At 39.2% G+C, this 26,849-nt stretch overlaps 1 protein-coding gene and 1 non-coding gene across 2 annotated transcripts; both read left to right on the top strand.

Annotated features, from left to right (window-relative positions):
• The first annotated feature begins 2,436 nt into the window (after positions 1 to 2,436).
• LOC149070798 (uncharacterized) lies at positions 2,437 to 13,765 on the top strand. Its single transcript, XM_089248772.1, has 2 exons — positions 2,437 to 2,611; positions 11,794 to 13,765. The coding sequence occupies exon 2, from the start codon at positions 12,118 to 12,120 to the stop codon at positions 13,144 to 13,146; it is 1,029 nt and encodes a 342-aa protein (XP_089104898.1). The 5' UTR covers positions 2,437 to 2,611; positions 11,794 to 12,117; the 3' UTR covers positions 13,147 to 13,765.
• Positions 13,766 to 25,059: 11,294 nt separating this feature from the next.
• On the top strand, positions 25,060 to 25,263 carry LOC149070797 (small nucleolar RNA U3). The gene has a single exon (XR_016195004.1). It is a non-coding gene; the product is annotated as a small nucleolar RNA U3 (small nucleolar RNA).
• Positions 25,264 to 26,849: the final 1,586 nt, after the last annotated feature.

Here is a 26,849-nt window from a genome sequence, read left to right as displayed (position 1 = left end):
GGTAAAATCCCCCTTCCCAACAGCGCGCTCTATATCCGCCCATGCGCCCGGGTGTAAAACCTCATGTGTCGCCCTTAAAGATGACCCTGGTGGGAGGTTGAAGGGGCTTCAGCCAAGGGACCCTGGACAGATAAAAAAATCCAGGTTTGACCCAAATTGCATATCATTAATTTATATCGTGAAAAATCAAAAAATGATGAGAACTGTCCTGGGCCCCAGGGCTAAAACCCCGTCAGCGCCCCTATGTGGGGGCCATGGGTCAAATAAAAACAAAGGCAGAATTGGGACAAGCTCACTTGTCGAAGGCCTGGAGCACCAGAAACCCCTCGCGTTCCCCCTTGCTTTCGCCCGCGGGGAACTATTACCAGGGCGACCGTACGCCCCGTATTTCCGCCCAGGGCAGTCCCGTTTTCTTCTGTTTTTCTGGCCGTCCCGACTTTTTTTTGCGAAAGTGTCTCGGCTTTTCCCGTTTTTTTTCAACAGATTTTACCTGAATTATTTAATATTTTTATTTTAATCGAAGATGTTGCCAACACACGGGTAATTTTCATAACTCAATAACTATGAGTTGAGGAGATAACATATACAGTCAAACCTCGTTAGTGCGCCACCCGGTTAGCACGTCACTCCGCTTACCGGGCCACGTTTTGGAAGTCCCAATTGTCCTCAGTCAAGAATTGGCACAGGTAGGGCTCACTCCGTTTAACGAGTCGCTCCGCTTACTAAGTCATATTTTTGCTCTCCCAAGAGTGACTCATTAACGAGGTTTGACTGTATATTATTTGAATTTTTTCTCTGAATATATTACACGTGTTTTCAATATTTGAGTTGCCAAAAGTAAGTTGAAGAATTTTGAAATATTTTGTAGGAGTGAGGTAGTTGGCCTTATTATATGCACTAAAAAAGTGGCGAAATATGCTCTTAAAACTGTCAAAATATGCACTTAAAACTGTCAAAATATGCACTTAAAACTATCAAAATATGCACTTAAAACTGTCAAAATATGCACTTAAAACTGTCAAAATATGCACTGAAAAATGCCAGAATATGTATCAAAACTGAGAAAAAATATGCATTAAAAATCATGCAAGAAAAGAGATATGTTTTCAAAAATGAATATTTTCCATTTCTATTTTAGTGCATATTCATTTAAAAAATATATACCTACATATGTACACTGCATATGCAAATAACTCAGTAACGAAATACCAGTGACACACAAGGCAATTTCAACAATTTTTCTAAACAAATTCAACACTTTTTGGCATATCTCTTAGGGAATAGCCTTAGGCGGGAATTACACTATAAAAATTTGATAAAAGTACTTTTACAAAACTTGAAAATGCAACCAATAAACGTATCGGTTACAAGTGTTGTAAAACGGTTGATATATTTGGAAAAATACAGTATTACAGTCGAATCCCGTTATAGCGAAAATCTCGTTTTAACGAACACTTTTTTTTAATCCTCCAGATAAGTTTACATAGGAACAATGCAAAAAACCCGGAATTCCTTTATAACGGAAATTTCAGTATAACGAAGTGATTTCTTCGGGTCTCTTGTAGTTCATTATAACGGGATTCGACTGTACTTTGATTTTATGCATTAATGCTAAAAAAAGGCCAAAATATGCAAATCTGGGCTCTAATAATGAAGTAACTGATGACGTAATTGTGTCGCTCAGTCTTAATTGAAGATTAAGATCAAGCACCAACTGTTGAGTGTCGCAGAATTTCACATAAATAAGGGAGTTAAGGCTCCGGAACGTGTTGTGTGAATATGTATGTATATGCATGACCCCTACGTCAGTGTTTCTCAACCACCGGGCCGTGGCCCAGTGCCGGGCCCTACACTAACTCATTTTTTTTCTCTATTAATTTCTCGTTAGTTGCATGTATAGCAGGGCCTGTCACGCAAAAGATATTTACCGGGCCGCGCTGCTCCAAAGGTTGAGACCAACCATGGGCGGGAATACGGGGAGGGAGGGAGGGGGAGAGGCATAGCCCCCAGCGTCAAAGGTAGAGTCGACTGATCTAATGTATATATGCTGATATATACTGATATATGCTGATATATGTATAATGATGATATATAAATTGACATCATCATCATCGTGCCCCTTCCCCCCCAGACTATCTCCGCCCTATGAGACCAACTGCCCTGTGTTGTCCAACTTTTGCACTTGCTAGTGCTGTCATCTTTGTTCCACAGCACTAGCAAGACAAGAATTAGGGGTGGGGGGTCATCCTGTGTCTATCCCTCAAAGCGATGCTGATGATAATTATGACAAAAAAAAACTCTTTGGAAAAAAAACAAAACCGAGAAATTCCCATTTTTCAGTAGTGAATCCTATCAAAAGATGGCGCTAGTGTAGCAGGTAGTGGAGAGAAGAGTAGAGTGATGTTAGGAGTTACTTGCGTGGAAGCCACCGGGGAAAAAAAGTCTTGATTATTTTACAGATTAGCTGTTGGTCTTGGGTTTGTAGATGTTGTTGATGCGGGTTTACGCGGTTATCAGTGGATTTATTTGAGGTGATCATCGATCAATCCACACGTGTTCATTGAACGGAGTTGGTACAAAAAGAGGATTTCCAGCTGCCCATATATTACGGGTAAGAAATTTTTTTTTCAAATACTTTACCACTCATCAACATCATGGTGGACACGCGTGTTTGGCCAGGTTTGGCGCGGTATTGGCTGCCTGATACATAGGTGCTGTCATACTAGAGTGACCATACGTCCCGTATTTCCAGGGACAGTCCCGGTTTTTCGTTTTTCTGCCCGTCCCGACTTCTTTGTAAAAGTGTCCCGGTTTTGCCCGTTTTTTACATGACGCCTACTTGGATTTTTATTCTTCATTGAAGTCAAAGATTGTAATTATTTTTCAACTCATAAATTATATTATGATAATTGCAACTATAAATAAGTGCATTAATCTTGGTGAATGTTTTATTTTGAGGAATTCATTTTAATCCGCTGTAATGCTCCATTTCCCGTTAATGCGACTTTTCCGTAATTTCAGCAATATTTGGCAACTTTGTTCACTTTTGGCGATAATTGGCGATGTCCTGTATTTTCCCCTATTTGGAATCCAAATTTCCCGTATTTCTCTCGAGGAAATATGGTCAGTTTATGTCATACAGAACTGTTTCATCTCCGAGGGACAATAATGTTTTCTCAACCTATGGTCCGCGACGATGACTATAGGTCAGGGGCAGGGCCGGACTTGGGCAGGTGCGAAGGGTGCGGACGCACAACGGGCCGCTAAATTCTTGGGGCCGCAAAAGGGGATAAAAATGTTTTGATTAATTTTGACTTCAACTTCTTAGCCATAATACACGTATGGTTGTGTCGCCATTAAAAGCAATAGCTTAAAATTCAGCCCAAGATAGAGAATCTTTAAGTTTGAGGGCTGGGTAGATACAGTCGGTCCCGCTTATAACGCTTCCGCTTCCAACGCTTACCCGCTTAGTAGGACTTATTTTCGTGGTCCTAACTCTAACAAAAATTCTCATTAAGAGTTCCCGTTTAAAGCGTTTTCCCGCTTACAACGTTTTTTCATGACGGTTTTTTGAAAAACGTTATAAGCGGGATCCACTGTAATCGGTTTTCTAGCCCTGAGAGCCCTAAACTTTCAAGTGCCTCGGGGCGCACTCGCAATTTTTCATTGGGAAGCGGCCACTTGTCCGTATTTATTGCCGAATGGCATTTTTTTACGACCACGAAGTAGTTTTACAGTCGTTCTCGGACACCAGTGTGAACCTGGTGGGCACCAGAGTACCCATGGATATCCCGGGGTATTGGAAACCCCTGTTCAAAAAGTCCGCAATTTTTTTTTGCACAGGGCCGCTAAATACTTAGGTCCGTCCATTAGGCTGGCCCACATCCTGTAGTGGGGCCCCCTAGGTTGGGATCTTTTGCGGGCCCCTCGGTCAGACTTTTAACGGGCCCCTTCTGTAGTTAATTTATAGCGTGAAAAGGCAAAAAACTGATGATAATCATCCCGGGCCCTGTCAACCCCCTCTATGTGGGGGCCATGCCCGTCTTAAGAGCATCATGGACCTCCGGGCCAAGTGGTTGTTATGAGGCCCTACCTGGTAAATTCTAGTAAATTTTAATCAGATCTGGTTACTATGAGGCCCCTTCACTCTTGAGGTGCCCGGGTGGGGCCTATGCGTTAACGCGGCACTGCTCTGACCACGCCATGTAACGTCACGATGGGCGATTCTATTTACCTTCTTTCGATAACAAGTTCGTCGGGGGGGGGGGGGGAAAGCAGCAGTTTGGCATTTTCCATTGGCGTCTGTTGCGCTATTTTAGCAAGTTTTTTTTCTTCTCCCCCCTCCGTTATCCCGCATTGGAAAATAAGCCCTCCCCTCGCGCGTCAAGGTCAGAAGCCAACTCAGTATGGGTATACAATAATAATCCGTAAAATACGGGATATCGCCAATTGGCATGAAAAAAACATTGCCAATTGTAGGCATAATCGCCGATCGTAATTAAAAATTGCGGAAAAACGTTAAACCTGACAGAAAAATGTGAGATGAATGTCTGTATAATTTTGGCCGTCAAAAATTATCATAATATAGTTTATGTTATGGAAACGCTGTGTGTGTGTGTGTGTGTGTGTTCACGACTTCGGTAAATATTACAAATTCAAGTAAGTATCGTTTAAAAACGGGACAAATGTATAAAAAAAAATCTGAGCAATGAAAATTAGAGGTATGTCCTGTAATACGGGACGTTCTTAAGTTCTTCGTAAAATTGTTTTAGACATTTTACTCGTCCTTGTTTTCAGAAGGGTTGGGAAACTGATCTATGACGACACTACACATCAGTTCAGTGTCGGTCAGGTTCTAGTCATCCCCCCCCCCCCTTCCCTCACGCAATTTACCAACAAGCAATTCAACGACTATGGCTAGTGAGTGGGATCATGAGCAAGTCAGTGAGCAAGTGAGCACTAATTGAATGATTTGCTCACTTGCTCATTCACCCACTTCTGTGCTCATTTGCTCATTCACCCATTTCTGTGCTCATTTGCTCACTTGCACACTGATTCGCACTCAAATAACTTGCTCATTCACTACTTCTGCGCTCACTTGCTACTTCATTTGCTCAATAGCCATTCCTATTCTCACTACCTCACTGGTTTGCTCATTCACTCATCCATACGCTCACTTACTCCTATGCTTACTTGCTTACTAACTTCACTACTTCTGTCTGTGATCATTTGTTCGTTCACTCACTCGATCTTTCCTATTGCTACTTCGTCACTGATTTGCTTATTCACTCTACTCATACTCATTTGCTCGCTAATTTTCTCATTCACTCACTCCTGTGCTCAGTTGTTCACTGATTTGGTCACTTAATGACACCAATCAGCGAGCACAGAAGTGTTTGCATGAGCAAATTAGGGAGCAAGTAAAGCGTAGGAGTGGGGGAAAAAAAATCAGAATTTTTTTATTTAGTTCCTCAGGCTATCTCGTCTGATTTATCACAAATTTCCTTCTAAAGCAGTGATTCAAAACGTGGGCGTTAACGCCCCCTTGGGGAACGATGGAAAGTTCCAGGGGGACAGCAGAAGCTACGGGCATAACATAGGATCCTATGGGTTAGATTGCGTTGGGGGGCGATGGGACAAAAATATTGAAGAAGGGGGCGACGGGACAGAAAAGGTTGGGAAACTATGTTCTAAAAAAACCGAAACACACATGACGGCAATCAGACTGATTGTACACTGCTCCTGATGAGTGTGAATGGAAAGGCTAGTAGAGGCAACAAGACTACTTTTTCGACTGAGACGAGGCGGGAGTCTCGTGGCTGGGACGAACCGTGACGGATGCGTGTGAATAGACCTTTAGGGTGGATTCAAATCTACAGACACTCACCGTGTCGTGTCTGACGCTGGTCTGACACGGCAACCATTCTGTACGATAGACATGAATGCGTTTCAATGGTTTTATGTTAAAGAATGTTTTTCGTGTCTGACATGACACGGCGAGTGTCTGCAGACATCTGAATCCACCCTTATGCGTGGGTTTTTCAAACTGAAGTCAAAATTTACGCGACTTATTTTCTTATTTTTTCCTCTCTAGATGTTCTTCGCCTCTTTTAGTAGATCAATAGGAATTAAGAAAATCCAACAACAATAAAGAGATTCAACATAAATTAAGAAAATCCGATTTTTTTGAAGAAATCACGATTTTTATCAACCATGATATGGATGTCCTTGAATTTTTAAAGTTTGCCTGGAAAAGTGCTTGAAATAGTCCTTAATAGTCCTTAAATAAATTGAATTTTTTTTTACTTTCAAAGAATATGAACTACGTGTAACTCTTCCAGGGGAGGACTATATTCTCCCCTATAAGAATATTCTCGAAAAGATTATAACCGGGAATTTTACATCTCTAGCCTCTACACGCTAAATTAAAATTGACTATAAGATAAATTTTATTTCCAAAGAAATGTAGTTTGTCATTCTTTTTCTAATCACCCTTTGCTAGTCACTGTGTTTCATTCTTAACTATTATACGGTTTCCTTAAACGTGATTGATGGGATCGGTAGGAAAAATCGTAGTCCGGCCGATAAAAGGTTAATATAGGTTTACTTCAATATTTTAATTCTTCCACAAAATTATTTAATGTTTTTTTTAAATTTTCATTAAACAGGGGGGGGGGAAGGGCAATACAATCAGCAGACTACAAGTGCAAATATTTTTTTTACTTTAGTAAAAAATGCACTCATGTCCATAAATTAAGGATAATTCAGAATCACACGGAAATCGAAATCTAAAGTAAAAATTTCACCTGTAGAATTATCACACACATCTGCAAGAATGATATGCAAATTTCAGGAAGCCACCAGATGATGCCGATAGTACGTCACAATTACGAGAGTGTAAGGGGGGGGGGTATATAAGGAATGGTAGCAAAGAAGTAAAATTGTGCACAAGAGTTCTTTCTGTAAGGCGCTCAGTGGCTCTACAAAGAGACCTACAGTCTCTCTATGATTGGTGTGGGGCTAATTTCTTCCAGCTTAATGTTCGAAAATGCCACGTCATCAGCTATACAAGAAAATTGTCATCGACCGAATTCGACTACACCATTGATGCTGTTTCGATCAGCCGTGTTTCCGTAATCAAAGACCTTGGTATTTTCTTTGACTCCAAGCAAGCTTGCATTTACCGATCACATATATGATCTCACCAATAAATGCTTAAAACTGCTAGGATTTGTTGTGAGGAGCAGCAATAATTTCAAATCAATCACAACAATCGCGACACTTTTCAGGACTTACGTGCTCCCGAAACTAGAGTACTGCACTATTATATGGAGTCCTCACAACAATCTAGACTCACTGATTCTAGAAAGAGTTCAGAACAGATTTCTACGTTACATGTTTTACAGGCAATTTCACGTCTACATCAATGACGTAAGTACAACTGAACTGCGAATGTGGATGATTTTTTACGTGGTAGAATTATCGGCCGCCTGCAATGTGGGCGTACTCAGATGGAAGTATCCGAGGAACTTGGAATTGCCCAAAGTGTCATCTCTAGGCTTTGGCAACGATTCCAAGATAACGGAAATGTCAGTAGACGTTACAGTACAGGTCGCCCCCGAGTTACAACGCCGAATGAAGACCGGTATTTGGCAGTAACTGCCAAAAGAAGCAGACGGAGCGCAGCATCCGACCTGTCTCGTCAGCTATCTGCAGCCACGGGTACCACAGTTTCAAGGCAAACCGTGTACAGACGTTTGGGAGATATTGGTCTATATGCTCGCAGGCCTGTCAGATGTGTTCCGCTCACGGCAACTCACTGTCGGCAGCGATTAGCCTGGAGTAGAGAACATGCAATGTGGACATCGTTACAGTGGGCTTGTGTGATGTTTTCCGACGAGTCCAGGTTTAGCTTGCAGTCTGATTCACGTCGGACTTTCATATGGAGAACGCCAGGTACCCGTTACCACCAAGACAACATCATTGAACGACACCGTTACGGTGGTGCAGCATTGCTCGTTTGGGGTGGAATTATACTGGGTTCCAGAACAGATCTGCATGTTCAAACCGGAACCACGAAAGCCCAAATTTATCGGGACATCATTCTGGAACGACATGTACGTTTGTTTAGGGGTGCCATGGGCGCATGTTTATGGATGACAACGCCCGTCCTCACCGAGCAAACATCGTAAACGAATGCCTTGAATCTGAGGATATAACCCGTATGGAATGGCCAGCATTCTCACCTGACTTGAATCCGATAGAGCATGTGTGGGACATGCTTGGCCGACGAGTTGCAGCCCGTCAACCACCTCCTACATGTGTACCGGAACTTCGGAGAGCATTGCTTGCTGAGTGGAGTGATCTTCCCCAAGATCATATCGATAATTTGATACTCATCATGCCTAGGCGTTGTACGGACTGCATTTCATCGCATGGGAGACATACAATTTAATAACCATTATACCAACCATGTAATAGTAAGTTTTTGTAAAGGAGATATTTTTTACAATTGCTCCAGGGAGCAAAAATCGTAGTTTTTATGAATGGTATCATACATACACCATCGTTTTTGTTCTTTATCTTTTGTTTAATAAATGGGCTTTATGAATAAGTAACGTTTGTTTTGTTTCTGAACCTTTATTTGCCGGAGCTGGCATTATCCTCAATTTATGGACATGAGTGTATTTGTCTTGTTTCACAACACGCTGAACAACGCAAATATGGGGGAAAAAAATGAAATGAAAAAGAGGATTACGTTACGCTCAGAATGAAAGTTATACATTATGGTATCGACATATATTTCAGAAGTTTTAACAGTATAAAAAATTTTTTTTAGCCCTTTCAATTCTAAAATTCTCCTTCCAGTCCAGGTCTGTCCACGAATTGAGAACGATTTCTTCCCACCAGACCGAGTTTCGGATTTTGGCCCACATTGCTCTTTGTATGAAGGCTAATGTAAGCGAAACTCTTATGGATTTGATGAGAAGATTCATAATTTTCGCCAATCGCCTACTCCGTGCATTTCTTTCATGAAGGACATTTTCCATCCGACTTCTCAAAAAAGTTAAAAAAAAAAATCCAAATGCTGCACGTGGGATTCCATCGTGTGGTATGTATATGCATGGAGGAAAGAATAACAGGAGGTGACATCAGGCACGAAAATTGAAGCCGTTGTGGCAACCCTATGGGCTGACAAGTAAGCCCAAACAAACCGCTCTTTTCCCTATACTTAACATGTGTTTTGCCGGATCGAATTCTCTTAAAATATTAATATCTAAATAAATTTAAGCACCATGACTGTTTAATGCGTCTTCAGGTAATCTACATGATTAATAAAGGGGAAAAATAAAAGTTTATCCTTGTATAAGGGGTTGTTATATTTTTAATTCATTTTTGAAAAAGGGGAAGATCACTTTTCACTCTCGACTCGTCATAAGTTTTTAGTTCAGTGCCTTCAATTTACTTTAAAAATTCGATGTATCACATTAATGTCTATGGGAATATGATTAATTAAAATAATATGAAGCTCCAATAAAATGCAATTTTCATAATCTTTTCTTTTAACTGTTTATTTTGCCTTTTTGTTTCGTTCATCATTATCACAGATCAGGGACATTCCGAAAGTGTTTGAGGCCCGTGGGCGCTCGTCTTAAGCTTTACATGAGGAATTTTGATTTCTGAATCAATCCTGAGTTGCTCGAGCACCTTCTGACAGGGACCTAGCTAGGATTTTTGCCACCCGGGGCAAAGAGCATTTTGCCGCCCCCGTGCCTCAAAGTACTGGAAGTGCTCGAGCGTCCCCCGCCACAGTGTATTTATGGTTTTGCTGCCTGTAGGCTGTACAAATTTCGCCTCCCTTCTTCCGTTCCACTCTCATATTCTTGAATACGTATGACTGAAATATATGCTGTCCATCGGAACCTTCGCCATGTAGATGTAGTATTGAGAAAAAAAATATTAAAAATAAAAAACTTTTTTTACGAGCCGCGATAAGTCATCTCTCTGGCCTATAGCCTATAGTATTTAGGAAAATAATCACTTGGCTGTTTTCTTCCCCTCTTCCTTTTGTACCTATTACTTTGCTTTTAAAGTGGTATGTGTACGAAAATTTGAAAGAAAAAAACAGTTTCGAATTGAATTTGAAATCTAAAATTGTCTGTGCTCGAGTTTTTGTTGTTCTACCTGGACTGGAAGTATTTCTACAATATTTTAATATTTGTATAAACAGCTGAAAGGCATTATACGGGGTGATTATAAAAAAAACTATCCCGACATATGGGCCCCTAACTATCATGCCATTCACAGAAACTGAATGAAATTTTGGCATAAGGTATTTTGATGTATGCGCTCAAGAATGACATGGAAAACAACAGTGTCACTCTAACAGTTACGGTTACAGTGAGAAAATTTCGAAAATATCAAATGGAAACACCAAGTTTTTTGTATTGGAATGTGATCTCCATTGTGAAAAACCCTAAATAGCGTTCGAACGGCAACTGTAGCATGAAAATCACCGGCGGTAGATGAGGACAACCAATAAGGACAGAGAAGCAGCATAAAATAAAGCATTTTATTGTGTTTTCCACATGACCTTGCGGAGGACTAATCAGGCTGGGATCTCAGCCGAAGAAACGGTGTGACGAATGAAACGAACATTAATGCTCTGGTGCACGGCAAAGTCCTTTTTCCTTGCCTAGCTCCGGGGATTTTCGTGCTACAGGTGCCATTCCAACGCTATTTAGTGTTTTTCAGTATGGAGATCGCATTCCAATACAAAAAACTTGGTGTTGCCATTTGATATTTTCGATATTTTCTCACTGTAACCGTAACTGTTAGAGTGACACTGTTGTTTTCCATATCATTCTTGAGCGCATACCTCAAAATACCTTATGCCAAAATTTCATTCAGTTTCTGTGAATGGTATGATAGTTAGGGGCCCATATGTCGGGATAGTTTTTTTATAATCACCCCGTATATGCTAACGTTTTGCATATATAATGTTTTTCGGAAAAAAAAGTCGGATTTTTCCAAACACCGCTTGTTCCATTGCCTTTAAACATTGTGTCTCTCTTAGCACTGAGGAATTACATGCTTTGCCATAATTTTTTTAAAATTAAAATGCCGAGAAGGAATTTTGGGGCACAAGATATGGGTAAATTTTGGTTATTTTTGCAAAAGGTTCCATGTTGTTGAAGTTAATATTCGAAAACAAATAACAACTGAAATTGTAAAAGCTCTCGTTCAATGGTATAAATATATCCAAAGAATTTGAGGGGAAAAAATCGAGTTCCTAAAGTGAATAGTAAATAATTTTTAAATGATTTTTAAAAATGGGGATGTTTCTCATAGGAAAGCATGGGAAGCCACGGTTTGTTTGGGTTTACTTGGTCCCTTTAATAGAGCGATCACTGGCTTCATCTGGCAACCCAGATTCCCCATGCTTTCTCAACGGACGCGCTGGTCGCGTCACCTCCTGTTATTCTTTCCTCCATGATATATATGACTCCTTTCCTTTAAAAAAGTAAACAAACAAGGATTTATGGGATAGCTACTGTACTTCCGTTCAAACCACGTGACCAGTGACGACTTCCGGAAAGAAGAGGGGGATTACCGGCGTAAACTAAATGTCATGTGAACAGTTTGTAGCGAAAACTACCGGGAACTTCCCGGGATGTTTTATTGCACATGTGAACGGGGCTATTGAGTGGTGATTATTGAATTAGATAGATGTCCAAGTTTTGTCAAATTGATGCAGTATGTTCAATTCACTTTTTTTTGTTTATCAAACAGGTACTCGTAAAGCCTCATCTGAACCATTGTTGGAGTATGAACCAAGAGAAAGCCCACTGAGAGAGATTCTTCAAATGGTTTATGCGGAACGCTACGGTGGCTCGCCACGCCATGCAATACTCGTGGTTAATACAGTGGAGAAAAATTAGATGTGTACGTGAAGTTTTTTCCAGTTAGCTTGAACTTGAATCATCACAAATGCGTCCACCCTGGAGGGAAAACAATACGTGATGTTTCCGGTAATTAATTAGTTTACACTGGAGTAAAAAATATATCAGTGTCTGGAATTTCTATAAAAGGGAAACATTAAGGAATCATATAAGAATGCAAACTGAAGAAAAACCAAAGCTTCGTGGAGAAAGTTCTCTTCCGAAGGAAGATTCAAAGAGTAACAAGAGAATATTCACTGGAGAGAAACCACATAAGTGTATTGTTTGCGGTATTATGTTTGCGCGATTGGAATCACTAAATAATCATTGCAAAAGTGTCCACGCAGAAGATAAACCATACGAGTGCGGCATTTGCGGTAAAACGTTTTCGCAGTTCAAACTATTGAGCAAGCATAACAAAACTGTCCACATGGGAGAAAAACCATACGTGTGCGATATTTGCGGTAAAGCATTTTCGGAGGGGTCACACTTGAATCGTCATTCAAGAGTCCACACAGGAGAAAAGCCACACGACTGTGATGTTTGTGGGAGAGCATTTCGGCGAATGTCGCACTTGACCAGGCATAAAAGAGTCCACAGTGGCGAAAAACCATATGAGTGCGATGTATGTGGGAAAAGGTTTACGCAAACTGCGACTCTGAACATTCATAAAAGAGTACACACTGGAGAGAAACCATATCGATGCGGAACTTGCGGTAAAGCGTTTCGGCATGGGTCAAATTTGAATAACCATTTAAAAGTCCACACGGGAGAAAAATCCAACGAGTGCGATATTTGTGGGAAAGCATTTTCGCAATTATCAAATCTGAATAGCCATTTAAGAGTCCACACCGGAGAAAAACCGTTTGAGTGCGATACTTGTGGTAAAGCGTTTTCGTATGGGTCACATTTGAACGCTCATAAAAGAGACCACTCGGGGGAGAAATCGTACGAATGTGATGTTTGTGGTAGAGCGTTTCGGCGAAATTCTCACCTGGAAGTTCATAAAAGAGTCCACAGCGGTGAAAAACCATACGAGTGCGATGTGTGTGGTAAAAACTTTTCGCAAATTGTGAATTTGACCACCCACAAAGTACTCCACACGGGAGAAAAACCACATTGCTGCGATGTTTGTGGTAAAGCATTTTCGTCTGTATCAAACTTGAATAGTCATTCAAGAGTCCACACAAAAGGAAAGTCATAAGATGGTAAGGTTTGCTGTAGAACGTTTCCACAGAAGACTCCATAATGAGACAAAACCATATCGGCTGCGATAATAGCAAAAATCGTGGCGCACAACGCATTGGACTCCCCCCAGAAGCAGTCCGTCAATCACCCCCGATGTAAAGCGGGTTGCGCTCTGAAGGAAAAAACAGTCATACTTTTTCTTTCAAACCGAACACAACCAACACCATCTATAGCAGAAGGCCTCCGTGTGAAGCTCGTGACGTCACTGAAGAAGTTATTTCACCAGTACCCATTGGATAAAGCAGGCCGACGCATGCCATATCTTTGCCTTTTTTGCAGTATATCCAATGACTATAGGTGAAATAACCTCTTCAGTGACGTCACGAGCTTTGCGTGCAGCCCTTCTGCTATAAATGTGTTAACACAACTGAGGTCTATAGCCCCATGAGCAATTTACTACCTAGTGAGCTGTGCCGGAAGTGTAAGTGTATGTACCTAACAGTCACAGTCTGAGTGCGTATATATATATATTGTCTTGATTTTCCCGGTGCTGCCATCTATATTTTAGAAGTGAAGTGCAATGGTTGAATATTTGTACCGTTTATCGGCTTGTTGCTCTCTGTGGCGAGACTTATTAACCGGGGGGGGGGGGGGAGGGAGATCGGCTCGCATTCGTGCCTCAAAGTTGGGAGCCACAGAAAATCAACTTCAGCCGACCACCACTGTGGCGCCGAGTCCGTGACTATGACCACTTCACCACCACAGCGGCAAAACAGTCATACTGCTTTTCTCAGTGGTGAGTGGACGGCGTGTCACGCTGGGTGATTCACGTTTCACGTGGCGTAAAAATCTGCTGCTGGGAAAACCCAGCTTAGTATTATGTTTATGCCACTTGATATTATGACAGAAAAATAATTTTTGACGTATTTGCCGTGTTGAAATTTAATACAGTGTAAATTGATGTAAATATACGCTGAACTGTTCATCTCATGTGTTCTTTCTCTTCATAATTTTATAAACGAAAAATCTACATACCAGCAGCATTCAGTCATTTTTTTGTCTAAAGTCTGCTTCTGGTTCACTCAGATCTTCGTTACATGCAGATCAATAATGTTATTGTTAATATGAATATCAACGGTTGGAATGTTTTCATCGACTCTTCGACGTATTCTTCGAATTGATGTGCCGTCTGAATTCCGCGATATTCAGCTTCTTCAATCAAACATGGTTCTCATGCTTCGTTTTTGTTTTCAACAGCATTTGTGTTCACAACGGTGAATCCACCATGACGAAAGCAATTCTTGATCGTCGTAGAAGTGACAGAATTCTATCGATACATTCAAAAAGTTCATGCTTTGAAAAGTTCAGCGTTTTTTTCTTCCAACATTACATCGCCCCAAGAATTCTTTTCACGTTAACAAGGTTCTACTGTATTGTATTTAGCGCCATCTATGTTTGAAATATCGCAAAAGTCGTTTTCTTAGTGTTATCAGTAAAAAAATTATTTTTTACAATATTAATCACAGAAATGCCATTCATAATAAAAGAAAAAACAGAAAAATGCTAATTAATTCTGTACGTGGGATTTTTTTGAATAAAAAAAAAAGTTGCATGTTGATTTAGTTTTAATTTAATTCGCTTTGGCTTTGGCTTTGGCTTTTCACGAAATGATCAGTACTTTCTCTTGTTAAGCATTTGCGTTATCGCGGGTGCAGGGTAGATTGTTTTTGAAACTTGCTTTCTCCTCCACTGCACGGAACATCGAATTTGACTAGCCTCTCAAACCATTAAATTCAATTATAAATGGACCAAAAAAGGTTTACCATTCACTTTGAACTTTCCTTTTCAATCACAGACAAAGCTGCATTAAGAGTAACTTACAAGCGGCTTTGATCACAGATGACACCACCACACAAGGCAATCCGTGATCTTTAGCTGTGACGACGCATTATTTAAAATCCTCGTATTTACAAGGAATTTTGTATTTTTTTTGCGATACAAAAAAATTGCTTGAATAAAAATTTCTACGTTATATCGTTGGCCGTACTCTCAACTATTTATTCTATATTATTTTTAATTCTTTTATGGAGGAAACATACGAAGAATCACTGAATAAAATAAGGTGTTCCATTAAGTGGTGCACTCTGGGTCATACTAAATCTGCTACACAGGTGTAATACAGTGCAAAAGCTTCTACTCATTTACGCGGTTCACTTCGATGCTCACTTAGACGCACTTTTCAGACCTCTAGTGGCGCAGTGTTCCAGCTTATGGAACACCCCACAGAATCAAAACAACGGTAAGTGCAAACTTTACAAAATTGTACCTGCGTACTCCTTTAGACCTAAGTAGACAGCCTACAACTCTTTTTGTTGAAATTCCAACTTTAAAGGGTGGTGCGCCGTAATGGGTTAATGAGATCTCGTTGCTTCCGAGAAGGGTTGTATACGAACCTACTTACATTCAAGAGGTTTTGAGCTAAGGGCCATGATCCAAACTTAATTCGCTGGAGATTTTGAGAAGGATCGTACGAATCTACTCGCAGCCAAAGGGATCTTGAACTATGGGTCACGATCCAAACTTGATTCGCAGGTGCTTTCTAGATGAAGCGTTCAAATCCACTTAGTCTGTTATAAATGCACTTATTGCACCACTGGTTCCACTAATCGTAGAATGAATAGTCCCATGGGTCACGAAGCTGCTCTTGTTGATTTTGGGTCGGAAAAGTTTATGAATCCTTAATTGAGTAGATATTTTCACTTTTAGAAAAGAACCACTTCAAAGCATGAAAAAGCACACAAATCAATATCTAGCTCACCGTGACGCTCCCATTAACACCTGACCGTGTCGGGCATTTACCCAGCTGTGACGAACATTTAAAGTAGAATTTTGTTTAAGTTAGGGGCCTTGTTTACGTGACTATTCCTCACGAAATCCATGAAGTTCTTCGATTTTTTGGAACGGGACGCTATCACTGCTTTGTCGTCTTCGACACCCCGCTCCGCTTTCTTCGTAGAAACTTATCCATGAAAAATGCTCATTCGTTCCCCCCCCCCCAATTCACCAATTGAAACGTTTTCTATATAGAGGCCCACCTGAGGATTCAGCTTGCAAATGTGCGGACAGCCAAACAAAGAAAACCTTTACAATGACTCCACAACAAGGTTGCTTCACTTCATTTTAAATACAGTTCGATATTCATTTTTGGAGATGCGGTCTTTGCGTGACATAATTTTGTGCATGATAGGATAATATAATTCAGTACATATTCAAATATGTATCTCTAATCAAAACAAATACTTAAAAAAAAAGACCAGTAGTTTTTCGCGATTCACCGTAATTCCATATTTCCTACAAGAAATTTCCAACTGGTTCTCGATAATTTCTTGTATCAGCAGGCAGGGTCGTAACTAGGATTTTTGCTGCCCGGGCAAACATTATTTTGACGGCCCCACAACTTTAAAATTCGTTAATTTTGTAACGGCGTTCTTTGTGCCCACCCGGGGCGGTTGCCCCCAGCAATGTTATATAATTCTGTCCCTCAGAACGATCGTTATGTCCATTCGAGTGATTTAACAGTACGCAAGAGAAAACAATGATTTAGCTCATTGTTACGTTAGTTTCTCAAAAGGTATCACGTTGCATACTACGATATTTTACTTCACAATTACTTAGGCACAACTATATATAGAGCGCAAGCAAAACAATACATCCGTACCACTGAACTTTGCTAACGGTGATTTGAAAATATTACTCATACACACGTCTATTTTACAAAAATCAACTGACAGTATTTGATATTAGAATACGATATTTGATTTGATTTATTTCTTTGTAAAATATTATTTGATTCTAGATTATTTAAAATCGAATATACATATCCAGTGTGGCAGGATTTCCACCCACGGTGTGTCACATAGACCAAGAATCTTGTGAATCATTGTGACACAATATAACAAAATAGGTTAGAAAATATAACAACAGAGGGCAGTGCTAAATAATATTTTTCCACTCCGATAGAATCAGTCGCCATCTGGTCGAGAAAGCCTGTTTGCGGATTACATGTAGATGAATGGTTCTAAACCTGCTGATCAGTCTTTAAGTGTCTGTGCTACATGGTAAAAGAGCTATTTTGACATTATGTGAGTTTTTTTTTTTTAAATTATGCCCTTTCGCATTATGCGAGATCTTTTCAAGATCCTTGTTATTTCACTGAAATATGTCAATCACTTGAAATTTGAAAGTTCCTAATTTTTATTCACACAAATTCAATTATTACAACCCACTATGATCAAACTAGAGAGCTCTGAATATAGCTATTTCGATGAGATAGTAGATTACGATCCATTACGGAGAACAATATATACCATAGGCCAAAAAGGGTATTGCACAAAGCCGCTTGAAACGTTAATCTCTTGAAAGGTAAGTTACTCTTAATGCAGCTTTGGCATTGCACACTCTACCGATAAAGAAAATTATGTATTCTATTATTATTTCTGTTATAAATTTTTTAGAGAAAAAAAAAAGTAATAAGAAAATTTTTTTTTTCTATTTTTATTGTTTGTATAAGTCCATCCTATTACAGTCAAACCTCGTTAATGCATCACTCTTGGGAGAGCAAAAATATGACTTAGTAAGCGGAGTAATCCAATTCCTGCCAGAGGACAATTGTGACTTCCAGAAAGTGGCCCGGTAAGCTGAGTGACGTGTTTACCGGGTGACGCACTAACGAGGTTTGACTGTATATCCCACTCTGCCACTGGTATATTGTACTCCTTTTTGTATTCGTATGTGTTATCTCTATATCTTATATGTGTCGAATGTGTTATACGGTTTTTGTCTGTCAACGGTTTTTGAAACATTGAATATTTTAATTTTTCCCCTCTCGTTGTAATCTTTTGGAGCGCATATTACATTTGTACTTAGGCTTTGACGTTGGACTGGACTTTTGTTTACTCTACATAAAGGCACTCATGCTTTACACATACATGTATAAACTTGTCTTTCTTCTTCACAACGCCTCAGAAAGGCTATTTGTAAGTCGTCAGGCAGCCTCATTGGGCTGGGAAACGACGAAATAAATTAAATTCTGTTTTGTTCAATTACTGTTAACAATTGATCTGATAATTCTGGTCAATTACTGTTTATGTTTCATGCAAGCTCCGAATGTATAACCATGCTCTGCTCACTAGATGACAGCACATTCAATAATGTTATTGAATTCTTGAATGCAGTTATCGCTCTCTTCATTATACTCAGAATAATTAATAAAACAGCTTTTTTTAAAAAATTTACTTTGGAGCAATGTTTTCGTTACAAATCAGTTTAAAATCATGAATGAACCAACGACTGAAATTGAAACAATGGGAAAAATGTAGATGGGGCTGGACAGCTTAAAGACAAATCTTTGTTCTTTCTTTGGCGACTTTTTTTTGGCAATTTATCCCCACTGTTGGAGATGGATGCTTTCTTTTATGAAAGTCCTTTTTTTTTCACACATTTACCGATTACGTGAATTACAACAACCTCTTTCTCTGTCGAGAAATTCGTAATAACCGCGTAGTTGTCTCGTGTTGGCAGCCAGGCAAAATCAATTTGGCACACATAATATGTAAAGGTAGTATTCATTAGACAGCGGCATGGGCGGAGATGGGGGGGGGGGTCACTGCCCTCCAGCGTCAAAGGTGGAGTCGACTGATCTAATGCATATATGAATTAACATCATCATCGTGGCCCCCACAGCAATAATGACCGTGCTCCCTCTCCCCCAGACTTCCAAGTCTATCTCCGCCTATGGCCAGCGGAGCAGCTAATGCATACGCGTATTGTTGCAGTAATTTGTACTGCCTTATGAGATGAATTAATCTTTTAACCCCTTAACAGTTCCATTTCCCCCCCAAATTCGATCCAAAAAATGTCACATTTTTTCATTGCATATTTTTGTTCATTTTTCATTTTTAAGTAGGAAAATATTACTATAAAATTAACATTTTTGATTCCTTTTCATTTAGAACAACTTTCTTACTGTAAATTAAATATTTTCCCTGGAAGTTGTCTTTTCTTCAGGAGATTGGAGGTCGTCAGCTAAAGTAATAGTAGCTAAAGTCGTAAAGTAATACTGCGTCATTGGCGAAAGTTATTATATTGCCATTTATGTTTAAGTTGCATAATCCGTAATTTGACAACTTATTTAGTAATATATAATGATTCACACTATCAAAAGCTTTCCTCATATCAAGAATTATTGCAATGATTTTTTTGGATTTATCTATATTTTCAGCGACAATTTAGTAAATTTTAGTAGAGCGATTTTTCTGCATTTTTATTAGGAAGGAATCCGAACTGATTGTTAGAGAAGAAATCGAAATGTGACAAGAAAGAAAAAAAAAAATCTATTTTTGATAATTGTTTCAAATTCTTTTGAGATAAGAGGTGAAACTGAGATTGGCCAGAAATTATTGAAATCATGGATCCCCGGATTTAAAAGTAGGGGTTCTGATAGTTGATTTTAGAGACCTCGGAAATTCACCACTAGACATACATATATTTATTTAATCTGAGAGCGTATTCAAAATATTGTATGGAAGAATTTTCAAGATCTTGGTGTAGACTGTTTCTACGGTGGATCCAGAAGTGGGTAATTTTTATATAATTGTCAAGATTTCATCTGCAGTTGTTGAAAAAAAAAGATATATTGAGTGACAATCAATTCGATATCATGTATTGCTTAAAATCATCATTCATGTTGATATTGAGTGGGGAAATATTTACAAAAAGGGAATTCAAGTTTTGGGCCAGTGTAATAGGATCAGAATTGGAGGAAAACAGTTTATCATGACCATAAGTTTTATTAATTATACCATCAATATGAATTTCCAACGTTTTGTGGGAGTGTGACATTTTGAAAATTGGGTGGAAAAATATTGAATTTTGGCAGATTTTATTTTGGATTTGATCAATTTTACAACTTAGGCTATATTTAATGGGATATCGAAAGGAAATTTTTGTGTTTTATATGTAGTACAATTTTTGCTTAACAATTGGTGTTGTAATTCATGAGTGATCCAAGGATTTAGCTGTCATCTATTATTTCCACAGTTAATATGTGTAGTGTGATTGTGTAATATTGTTTCAAGTTTAAGTAAAATTTCTTCAAAATTATTAGAAAGGTCCGTATTAATGAATAAAAAAATTGTAATTTTGAAGAAAACTATGAAGTTTGCAATAATCAACTTTTTTTTAAACTAGATTAGTTTGCTTTGATCTGATAGTTGAAGTGGGTATACTGAAACGTAGTTTTCAAATTATAAGTAATGATACGTTAAATCAGGAAAAAAAGGAAGAATGTGTATTAGTAATATATCGGATGAATTTCGTATAAATATGTGATTCAGACATGTATACGATTGAGGTCTAGTGATGTTGTGGATAAATGAGTGGAATCCTGTACTAAACAATATGTTTAAGTATTCAGAATAATCTCTCTTTTTTTCCAGGGCCTGTGATGCCACGGTTCGGGAGCCTCGAGTGCCGGAAAGGCCTCATAACAATTTGATCTGGTTAAAATTTTGTAGAGAGAGAGTATGCAAATTGCGTGGTATATAGGCAGGGGAAGCTTCAGAAAAATTTACTTTGCCTGGGAGAGGGATGCCCTATGATGCTGTTGAGACGGCTCTAGCCTATGGTAATAGAGCAAAACTTCAATCGAAAAACTGAGCATTAATCCAATTTCTTGTTCGAAATTAACTTAGTTTCTCTGCTTTTGTGGCACTCTCGGGGCCGCAACTGGAAATGAAAATTGACTGTCGCTTGGAGGGTCTGTACCTACACACCTCCTCCGACTCCCCGTAATTTTTAACTTAAAAAGAGTAAACGCGAAGCTTTTGCTGGTCCATCACTCGGGGAACAGACCCTCCCTCCCCTTGCCTTCCTTTAGTTGTGGCTTTAGTCAACCTTTCGATAAAAATATTCAACTGTACAATCAAGTGCTCTTAAAATTTTAAGATTTCCTACTGGATGGTTGATGCTGGGGAAAAACTGTACACTTAGATAGAATACAAATACAAATACAACGCCACAACAGGCAAAATGCCCAACGAGGTGGCTGATAAAAAGATGCCCATAAAAATATGGATGTCACGTTTCAAAAATACAGCAACCCCATTAAAAATGCAATTAACACAAATTATAAACAATATATACACATAATAAAATATTATACAATGCCCATAAAGAATACTTATGGTTGTCTTATTCTAAGAATGGATAGCTTCTCGATTTACCCCAACATGTTTATCGTATTTCTTTTTAAACGTGTCAATTGTGTTACAATTTACTACCTCCGGGGGTAAGCTATTCCATTTATTAACAACCCTATTAGAGAAAAATTCCCTGCGACACCATAACCTTGCATTGTCCCTCACCAATCGATACTGGTGTCCCCTTGTAAAAGCAGTTGATTGGCGGTTTACTAAAAGTTCATGGTCCATCCTATCCATCCCATTGAAAATTTTGAACACTTCGATCATATCTCCTCGACACCTGCGTTCATCCAATGTAAACATATTCAAAAAATGAAGTCTCTCTTCATAACTCAAGCCCTGTGTGCCAATAAGGACACGCGTAGCTCTTCTCTGCACCCCTTCAATCAAGTCTATGTCCCTCTGTAGGTATGGTCTCCAAAACCTTACAGCATACTCCAGTCCAGGACGAACTAAGCCTCGAAAAAGCGGAAGAATGACTTTAGGAGAACGCGAAGAGACCTTTTTGAAAATGAGACCGAGCATTCTATTCGATTTTTTGACAACCGCTGAACAATGTTTAGAAAACCTAAGTCGCTCGTCAATGAGAATTCCCAAATCGGTGACTCTAGTTGCATCCGGGATAGTGACACCATTCAACACGTAAGATAACCATGGGTTGTTCGAACCAAAATGAGCGACCATGCACTTATCTACGCTAAACGTCATGCCCCATTCATTTGCCCATGCCGCAATCTTGTTTAAGTTGGTCTGGAGCAACTCCCTATCGCTTTCATTCCCGATTACCCCCATTAGCTTCACATCATCTGCGAATTTGCTAGTAATTCCATCGATACCCTGATCGAGTTTGTCGATAAAAAGTGAAAAAAGTATGGGGCCAAGGACACTTCCCTGAGGAACTCCACTTGTGACGTCTGTCCAACCAGAGAATTCCCCGTTCACCATAACTCGTTGCGACCTATCTCTTAACCACGATTCTATCCGATTCAGCAAGTTGCCCCCTATTCCAATCTCGTGTAAACGCTTCAAGAGTTTGCCATGTTGGACCCGATCGAATGCCTTCTGGAAATCAAGGTAAACAACGTCTACATTTTTGCTCTTACCCAAAGCCTTAGTCACGTAATCATAGAAGCAAAGGAGGTTAGTTACACATGACTTCCCCTTCCTGAACCCATGTTGATTATCCGACAATACATTATTCTCGTCTATTCACTTCACAAACTGCCTTTTGATGATAATTTCCGAAATTTTCGAGAGGGAGCTCGTCAAACTCACTGGACGATAATTAGACACCACTTCTCTACTACCCTTCTTAAATATCGGAACAACGTTAGCCAGTTTCCAATCTCTCGGGACGATACCCTCAGCAACACTACTCCTGAATATCTGTGCGACTGGCCCCAACAATTCATTAGCACCTTCCCTGAGAACCCTGGGATAGATATCATCTGGTCCTGGTGCTTTGCTTGCACCTACATTTCTTAGAAGATTTAGGACCTCCACGTCTTCTACTTGAATATCGTTGAGGGTTTTATTACCCCATGCAACACCCGTATATCGAATATCATTATCTCCATTAAAAACCGACGCGAAAAAGTCATTGAAAGCACTACACATGCCTACATTGCTCTCTACCTTAGAGCCTCCTATCGAGAGGGGGCCAACTGTCCCCTTACATCCATTATTGACGTATCGAAAAAATGATTTTGGGTCAGAGCCAATGTTATCTGCCAACCTAGATTCAACTTCCTTTTTACTATCCCTTATCGCTTTCTTCAACAGTCTTCTTTTATCAGTAAACAATGATAGGTCACCACGTCCACTTTTATACGCTCTGAATGCTCTTTTCTTTTCAAGATAAAGGTTCCGCACGCTATCCGTGAACCATAGAGGGTGTGATGTACAAACACGCTTTTTTCGAACAAAGGGTATGACGTCGTGCAAAACAGAGGACAGCTTCGTACTAAATTCTTCCCATTGACTTACCACCCCTACTGATTGCAACCGGTCTTTGAAAACTTCCGCTAACCTTCTTCTCAAAACATCAAAGTTAGTTCTCCGAAAACAAGGAACCAGTCTTTTGTTATCAACCTTACCCGAGGAAAAGTTACAGTGAAATCTGATGATACGATGATCACTGGAAGAAAACTCTTCCCCCACCGAAACATGTTCAACTAGATCCTCAGAACTAGTAAGAACTAAATCCAAAATAGCAGTACCCCTAGTGGCTTCTGATACATGCTGATACAAAAAATTTTCGAGCACCAACTTAAGAAAGTCTCTTTCATACTGATCTCTAGATGAAAGGTTCTCCCAATCAATACCTGGGTAATTGAAATCCCCTAGTATGAGAACCCTCTTTCGCTTACACATGTAGGAAATTTCATCATGCATTTTGGCAATGTAGTTTTGATCCCTATTCGGTGGATTGTAACAAACCCCAACAATAAGCTTATGACGTCTTTTGCTCTCAAGTTCAACCCATATGGTTTCAATATCATTTCTCTGCACGTTACACTCTCTAGCCTTCAACATGTAACATTTGATCATTTTTTGTGGTACCTTTTCTGTCCAGATGCTCTAGGCACGTGCTTATGTTGATTAATCCGGCCCTGTTAGGAGCTCATGTAGGAAGAAAAGACAACTTACATTTTTTTATTTACAGTAAAAAAGTTGTACTAAATGCTTAAAAATATTAGAAACGTTAATTCCAATACATTTTCCTACTTAAAAATGTAAAATTACCAAAAAAAAAGTGACATTGCTTTGCTCGAATTCGGTAAAAAAAATGGAACTGTTAAAAGTGTCTTTCATAACACCGTACTGCAACAATTCGCATGTACATTAGCTACTCTGCTCGCACATGTATACTCGGCTTTACATGTAATCTATGCCAAATTGGCTTTGCCAGGTGGTCAACATAAAAAAAATGACACGATTTTCAGACCGGTTTGGTCCCCCCCAGAACGTACGAAAAAACGGTGCGTGTAAACCGGCCTTAATAAGACAGTGGCTGACTACGCGGTTATTACGATTTCTCCACAGAGAGAGGGGTTGCTATATAATTCACATAATCACTATGTGTGAAAAAAAAAGGAATTTCACATAAAGAAAAGCACCCATCTCCAAACAGTAGAAAAAAAATTGCCAAAAAAAAGTCGCCAATGGTAAAAAGGAAATTTTTCACATTGCTTCTATTTCCGGCCAGGGAACAGGCCAGTTAAATGATACATTGTAGATTAGCGCCATCTATTGTTCTATATTGCATGCCACATAATTAACTTTGGTTCTGGATGTGGAAAAAAATACGAACATATATGACATTTCACACAATAATAATGATGATCCCGTTAAAATTTTATTTGCACAGCTCACACTATTCCCAAAAAAGTTGGAAATACTACAATAAAACAACTGGCAGAACAACAACAGATTGGCGCCATCTATCGTTGTATATGAATACATGGCATATAATTAACTTTGGTTCTAGATGTGAAAAAAAAATACGAAAATATATGACTTTTCACACAATAATAATGATAATTCCGTCAAAATTTTATTTTCGCAGCTCACACTATTTCCAAACAAGTTAGAAACACTTTAATTAAACTGTTGATATGTCAGTAAGTTAATTTGTAATATATAATTTTTGCGACTGCAATTCAGTTAAGATCATACTTCATAGGATCATTTCTATAGTATGATTTACGAGTTCGTGTCTTCGAACTCTCGCAACCCAAACCACGATGATGACGTGAGGGGTTGCCTCCTGAGCGTGAAGCCGGCTCGTAACCTTCACAGGTTCTGGCCATTGATGATCGCGCCGGGTATTCCAAGGAATATCCGACGGGAGGTAACTCGTTCTGAGTGGCTTTCTGTTATATTCAACAAGTAGTGATGATGATTGTATCCTTAGTTGGCCGAAATCATATCTTGGTTGTGACTGATATGCGTGAAGGAAGTTCACCAGGGTACGTGCGGATCGATTATTTCGTTGGATCGTTCCGTATTTTACATAGACCAATTTTTCCTATATAATTCGGGTATTGGGTTGCAATGAAGCCCCTCCCTAGTGTTTATCCGTGCTCGGCCCAGAGATCGATCGTATTTATAAAATTTTGTTCTGACTGAATTCAATTGAATGGGTAGAAAAGGTCGCAGATGAATGTAGGAAGGCACTGCGATATAGCCTGGGTTAAAATCCAAATAATTTCAGGGTTGTTTTTTATCTTCCAGTGTGCACTCCGTCTCACGGAAGAGCATATATAGGGAACCCATGCCCAAGACAACACCTTCTAGAGCAAGGAGCTTTAGAAGGTATTGCCCAAGACCGTGTTAACATCCTCATGAGCCCCCGAGCAAGTGATGATTCCCCTAGCTCAAAGTATCTGCCTCCCAATTTCCACAATCGCTTTCGAAAGTCATAAAACCAAATCTCGGTATCACGAGGCTTCCCCAGCTGAGTATGCACACACGTTAAAACGTTTCTCCTCCTTCCCACCCCCCCCCCAGACGATTGAAAATTACAAATCAATCTTCTTGAATATTTTTGTACAAAAATTAAAATATCGAAAGAAAATATCCTCTATGTGGCCGTTTTAACCAATTTCTGATAATATAAAAGCTTTTTTTTTCAAAATTTTCCTGTAAAAAAATAAAAAAAACATATAGTTGGGGAATTTTCGTTTAAATTTTCAGTCTGACGTAAGCGAAAACTTTGGTTCGAATATAAAATTATAATTGAGATTAAATTCTTATTTCGTTCATAATGAACCAAGTTTGAAGCATTGACTGATTTTTTTTTTTTTTTTAGCATAATAAGCACGTATACGCCAGTTGAATAATACATTGTAGATTATCGCCATCTATCTTTCTCAATGGATGCACATCACATAATTAACTTTCGTTCTAACATCCCTGTGGAGGAAATAATGGAAGATTGTATGGAACTGTTTAACTGAATTGAACTGTTCCAGTAACCGGCGGTCTAAAGTGAATATTTTGGCATCAGCTTTTGACCTAATGAAAAAAAAAGACATTTTAACACTGCAATAGTAGGTAACCTGCAATAAACAAGCAAACAAATGGACCATTAAATCTTCTGCATTGGAATGCGGATGGACTTGTTAAAGATTTTGCAAAATTTAAAGAGTTGCTAATAGACGAAGACATAGATATAGCTGGTATATCTGAAACATTTCTCAAGCCATATAAAAGATTAAAGGTGGCAAACTACACGCGTGCCTAAGAGAGGACAGACTATCTGGCAGAAAAGGTGGAATTGTAATCTTTATAAAAAAATTCGTTGAATTTTCAAAGAATCAACTTAACTTCATCGGGTAACGTCGAAAATCTGGTAATTGACTTTCATTTAAGGAACAACAAGGTCATACGATTGGCAACAATCTACAAACCGCCGGATAACCAAATGGACTATGATTCGATCAGAAAAATCTTC

Source organism: Pholcus phalangioides, unplaced genomic scaffold (genome assembly GCF_987345545.1).
Source record: "Pholcus phalangioides strain wild (caught in Gottingen) unplaced genomic scaffold, Ppha-v1.0 ptg000020l_1, whole genome shotgun sequence".
NCBI classification, from domain to species: domain Eukaryota; kingdom Metazoa; phylum Arthropoda; class Arachnida; order Araneae; family Pholcidae; genus Pholcus; species Pholcus phalangioides.
Note: the sequence above shows the minus strand (reverse complement) of the source record. Positions and strands in the feature narration are given on the sequence as shown.

Bases quoted from the DNA above. Each gene is read 5' to 3' on its own strand.
- LOC149070798 (XM_089248772.1), top strand. From the start codon at position 12,118: ATGCAAACTGAAGAAAAACCAAAGCTTCGTGGAGAAAGTTCTCTTCCG.